General features: G+C 56.0%; 1 protein-coding gene across 1 annotated transcript; it reads left to right on the top strand.

The window, feature by feature from the left end:
* Positions 1-617: 617 nt before the first annotated feature.
* Tp53rk (TP53 regulating kinase) lies at positions 618-4,607 on the top strand. The gene is made up of 2 exons (XM_052184291.1): positions 618-1,088; positions 3,011-4,607. The coding sequence occupies exons 1-2, from the start codon at positions 833-835 to the stop codon at positions 3,487-3,489; spliced, it is 735 nt and encodes a 244-aa protein (XP_052040251.1). The 5' UTR covers positions 618-832; the 3' UTR covers positions 3,490-4,607.
* Positions 4,608-5,216: the final 609 nt, after the last annotated feature.

Raw genomic sequence — 5,216 nt, 5'->3', positions numbered from 1 at the left:
TGCCATAGCAACCCGGGACCAAAGGGCTTCTCTTCTGTATTTTCAACAGAGCCCCAAGGAGCGTCGGGCAGGGACAAGGAGGTCAGAGGCCCCTTGTGAAGAGGGCCTCTGTCCACCGGCACCGCGTAACCAGCCTGTTATTTAATTCTGAAAAGTCCCTCGCCCCAGCAGAATCAGGCAGCCTCATTCTGTAGATGAAGAAACGGGAGCTGGTGCTGGCTGCTGACATGTCGGCTGGTGCCAGGCATTAGATGGCGTCTCCGGATAGACAGCCTCGCCTAGGACCCTTGCTCACTCCCGGCTTAGAGCATGTTCACATAGACTGAAGTGGGGCTCGAGATCAAAGCTAATCTGAGCTACACCGTGAGACTCTGTCTCAAAGAAAAAAGAAAGAAAGAAAGAAAGAAAGAAAGAAAGAAAGAAAGAAAGAAAGAAAGAAAGAAAGAAAGAAAGAAAGAAAGAAAGAAAGGATAGAAAGGAAAGAACCCTAGCAGAAAGGAGCACAGCGTCCATAAAAGAGTTTTCCCAAAAGAACCTCCAAATTGGAAGTTCGTCGCAAAGCCGAAGCATCACCAAAGGGCTTCCGGAAGAAGCCGAAGACTGAGAAGCCGTTGGCCGAAAGTTGTCGAGCGGTCACGGAGATGGACGAAGAACTTCGGGAAGGGCCAAGTCGCCGGATCCGAGAGGCTCTGTTGAGTAGGGAAAGGTCGGGAGGCGGAACTACAGTAGCAGAGTGAAGCGTGTTGGGGGAACGGTGTTCGTGGCGGAAGAGGCCGGAGGGTTTCCGAAGCGAGCGGAAGCGGCGCGGTCAGGGTCCGAACGAGCCGAAGGCATGGCTAGCGCGTCCTCGGAGGCGGAGGCTGAGGCGCTGGCCGCGGCACGCGAGCGGAGCCGCCTCTTCCTGAGCGGCCTGGAGCTGCTGCAGCAGGGCGCCGAGGCCCGCGTCTTCCGCGGCCGCTTCCAGGGCCGCGCGGCCGTGGTGAAGCACCGCTTCCCTAAGAGCTACCGGCACCCGGAGCTGGAGGCGCGGCTCGGCCGGCGGCGGACGGTGCAGGAGGCGCGCGCGCTGCTCCGCTGCCGCCGTGCGGGTGAGGAGGACCGGACGGGAGACACGGGGCTCCGGGAGACGGATCGGACGGGAGACACGGGGCTCCGGGAGACGGATCGGACGGGACAGACGGGGCTCCGGGAGTCGGGCCGGGCGGGAGACACGGGGCTCCGGGAGACGGGCCGGACGGGAGACACGGGGCTCCGGGAGACACGGGGCTCCGGGAGACACGGGGCTCCGGGAGACGGATCGGACGGGAGACACGGGGCTCCGGGAGACGGATCGGACGGGAGACACGGGGCTCCGGGAGACGGGCCGGACGGGAGACACGGGGCTCCGGGAGACACGGGGCTCCGGGAGACGGATCGGACGGGAGACACGGGGCTCCGGGAGTCGGGCCGGACGGGAGACACGGGGCTCCGGGAGACGGATCGGACGGTAGACACGGGGCTCCGGGAGACGGATCGGACGGGACAGACGGGGCTCCGGGAGTCGGGCCGGGCGGGAGACACGGGGCTCCGGGAGACGGACCGGACGGGAGACACGGGGCTCCGGGAGACGGACCGGACGGGAGACACGGGGCTCCGGGAGACGGATCGGACGGGACAGACGGGGCTCCGGGAGTCGGACCGGACGGGAGACACGGGGCTCCGGGAGACGGATCGGACGGGACAGACGGGGCTCCGGGAGACGGACCGGACGGGACAGACGGAGCTCCGGGAGACGGCAGTGCTTAAGGACTCAAGGCGACACTCAGGACGCCGTTCCTCTTGGTTTGCAGGGCTAGGCAGCTGTCTCTCAACTTGTTTAGCGCTCGGACCCCTCAGTTTCTCATTTCTGCCGGTTCCCCTTACCGTCCTCCTCTCGCCATTTGGTAGTTTTAAGGTGTCCTGACAGGCGGGCGTCTGGGGCCAGGCTCTCTAGACTCAGATTCTCCCTGCACTATTTCCTGCGTGGCCATTCAGCGAGTCGTTAGCCTTGTATGTAATGGGAATCTCAGGGATGTTGCAGTCATTAAAGAAGGCATGTGCATCACATGCTCTTATGCTGACATAGTTCAATAAATGTCTGCTTTCATTAAATTGTTTATTTTTCTTTAAAAAACAACCATATCCCCCACAAAACAACAATAACAATACTCTAGAGAAGATGAGACACAAAGAGGGGACGTGCCCAGGTTCCACACTACCAGACAGCCTGCCTGTGACCCAGAAGCACTGACCCTTTGCTCTTTTCTCCTTAGTGGTTTTAGGTGCCTTCTACCGGGATGGTGATAGGTGCCAGGAGACTGGGAAAACTCAGCACTGAACAGGCCTGTACTTTTACTGCCCTAGAGGGGCAGTGGAGTTATAAAGTAGTGTTCATATACGCTCCTTTACCTTTTGTAAGTTTTATCAGACAAGGATGGAGTCTACTGATGCCCATTGATGGGTCTCCAGTTTCTAGGAAAGTGTCCTGAACCTGGTTGGCCTTCAGAAGAGACTCTGGAGTTAACCGGAGGTATTGTTACCATGTTACAGTTGTGGAGACTGAGGCATAGAGTAGCTAAGGGAGCCTTGAGGTTTCACAACTAATGAGGAGGAGCTGGTATTTGAACCTGCCTGTGCCAGAGCAAAGATAGGCCTGTAAGGTGACACCCTGCCAAGCCTCCTGCTGTGTCCTTGTCACATAGAAACTGCTCGGACTGTAGGATGCTTGTCCTCTGGCTTCTTGTTCTGTTTACTTTTAGGAACAGCTATGAAGCGCAGGCCTAAGGAGGCTGAGAAAGGAGGAGCAAGCACTGATGCTTCCAGACTCACCTGGGCTGCTCTCAGGCCGCAGTCCCGGGGCTTTAACCGGGCGAGCGTCCGGATACATTGTATCATTTTCCAAAGTAGGGTTGGCCCCGAGAAGCTGTGCACCTGTGCAGGTGAAGGCCGCCTTCATGAGGAACGCAGTCGCTAACACGTGTGTCCGTTGCAGGGATAGCTGCCCCTGTCGTCTTCTTTGTGGACTATGCGTCTAACTGCCTATATATGGAAGAAATCGAAGACTCGGTGACCGTTCGAGACTATATTCAATCCACTATGGAGACTGAAAAAGACCCCCAACGCCTCTTGGACTTGGCCAGGAGGATCGGACAGGTTCTGGCCAGGATGCATGACGAGGACCTCATTCACGGGGACCTCACCACCTCCAACATGCTCCTCAGGCGGCCCCCGGAGCAGCTGCACATCGTGCTCATCGACTTCGGGCTCAGCTTTGTCTCAGGACTGCCGGAAGATAAAGGCGTCGACCTCTATGTCCTGGAGAAGGCCTTCCTCAGCACGCACCCCCACACCGAGACCGTGTTCGAAGCCTTTCTGCAGAGTTATGGTGCCTCGTCCAAGAAGTCCAGTCCAGTGCTGAAGAAGTTGGATGAGGTGCGCCTGAGGGGGCGAAAGCGGTCCATGGTCGGGTAGCGGAGCTGTGGTGACCGGCTCACAGTGAAGGCCGATGTAGATGAGGCTGGACCTCAGCAAAGCGTGGGTGGTTGAGTGCTCTGTGATCATCCGCCACCACCATCCATGGCTCACTGTTCTCAGGGGCGTCATGTACACACAGGGTTTGTTCTAGGCAGAACTGGGTGGGTAGCCTGGGCTGGCTTCAAACTGTGTAATTGAGGATAACTTTAAACTTCAGATGCTCCTGTATCCGTTGGAGTGTAGGAGTGTGCTCTCACATCTGCTTTCTTTGGTGCCTTAGGCACACCAGGCAAACCCTGTACCAACTGAGCTATATCCCAGCCCTAGCACTGGGTGCTTCAGATCAATCAGGCCCCACAGACAGTGCCTGCGGGCCTCATGCACAGCCGGCCGCATGAGTGGAGAACTGTGTTGTAGCCCTGGAAGGACAGAGGCGGGGACTGTTTGTGACAGCACGTCTCGGTCTGCGCTTTAGTCTGGTGGGTGTGGGTTACATGGATGGAGACTGCTTGAGGCCAGCTCAGTGCGACGTAAGCAGCACTCTGAGAACGCGGTGCGGACTCCGACTGGGCGCGGACTGACTGGGATGCAGCGAACTGCTCCACGGAGCTTGCTCCAGATGTGGCTTTCTACCTGGGTTTGGTTTAAAAGATGTTCTGAGGGACTGGAGAGATGGCCTTGTGCGAGGGGTTCTCGCTCTTCCCAAGGACTCCAGTGTGGCTTCTAGCACCAGCTCTCAGGGATCACTGCCTCTGCCTCCCAGGAACCTGTGCTTAGGTGCACATGCCCCTCCAGAACACACACACAAAATTAAAGTAGCAAGAATAAGTTCTTAAAATAGTCTTGAGAATTGTAAAAAGATGAAAATATATATTACTTCCATTTTTTCTTTTATAGGAAAGCAGGCTATGCCTTTCTGACAGCAAAACCACAGGGCATGGGGAGGTTAAGTGCACTGGCTGCTCATTCAGAGGTCCTGAGTTCAATCCCCACAACCAGACAGACAGTGGCTCACAACCATCTGTACTGAGTTCTGATGCCCTCTGCTGGCATGTAGGTGTACATGCAGATAGAGCACCCATACACATAAATCTTTAAAAAAGAACATTTTCAGACACCCGGGACGTTGAGTTTTTGCTGGTCTGTATCCATAGGTCGTGAAGTTCATGTGGGTAGAGGAGGGGGCTGGTTTATACCTCAGGCAGAGATGGTGGGGGACTTGTGATGGAGTTGATATTCTGTGTACAGAGTCTGAAATCTGAGTTCTAATAGGACCACAGCTGCTGCCACCTGAGTGTCCTGCACGTGACAGATGGCCAGGAGCGGGTGAAGATGTCCCTTCCTGGGTGGATGTCACAAGTACAGAGGAACATTGCCTGCTTTGCTCACTGCGTGCCAGGAGATGTGATAGCCAGCAGTAAAGCAGTTCTTGGGAATGTCTTCACTGTGGGTGGCAGGTCGTACAGGGTCCCACAAGAAGCAAGAGGCGCCCTGGCCAGACTCCAGAGCGAGCGAGCGTTCTTTTAGTGAGTTTTCGTGGTTTTGTGAAATAAGGTTTAAAACTATCTCAAGCTAGCCTTAGCCTCCCAGTGCTGAGTTTGCATGTGTGAGCCACCATACCTGGCTTCCTACCTGACAAGAACTGAAGCGTCCAAATATGACTGACCTTATAAGACACTGGTTTTTATAACATTTTTAATGACTTCTAAGGGCCATGGGAGCTG

Source organism: Apodemus sylvaticus, chromosome 5, assembly GCF_947179515.1.
Source record: "Apodemus sylvaticus chromosome 5, mApoSyl1.1, whole genome shotgun sequence".
In the NCBI taxonomy this organism is placed as follows: domain Eukaryota; kingdom Metazoa; phylum Chordata; class Mammalia; order Rodentia; family Muridae; genus Apodemus; species Apodemus sylvaticus.
This window is presented reverse-complemented; position numbering and strand designations above follow the sequence as displayed.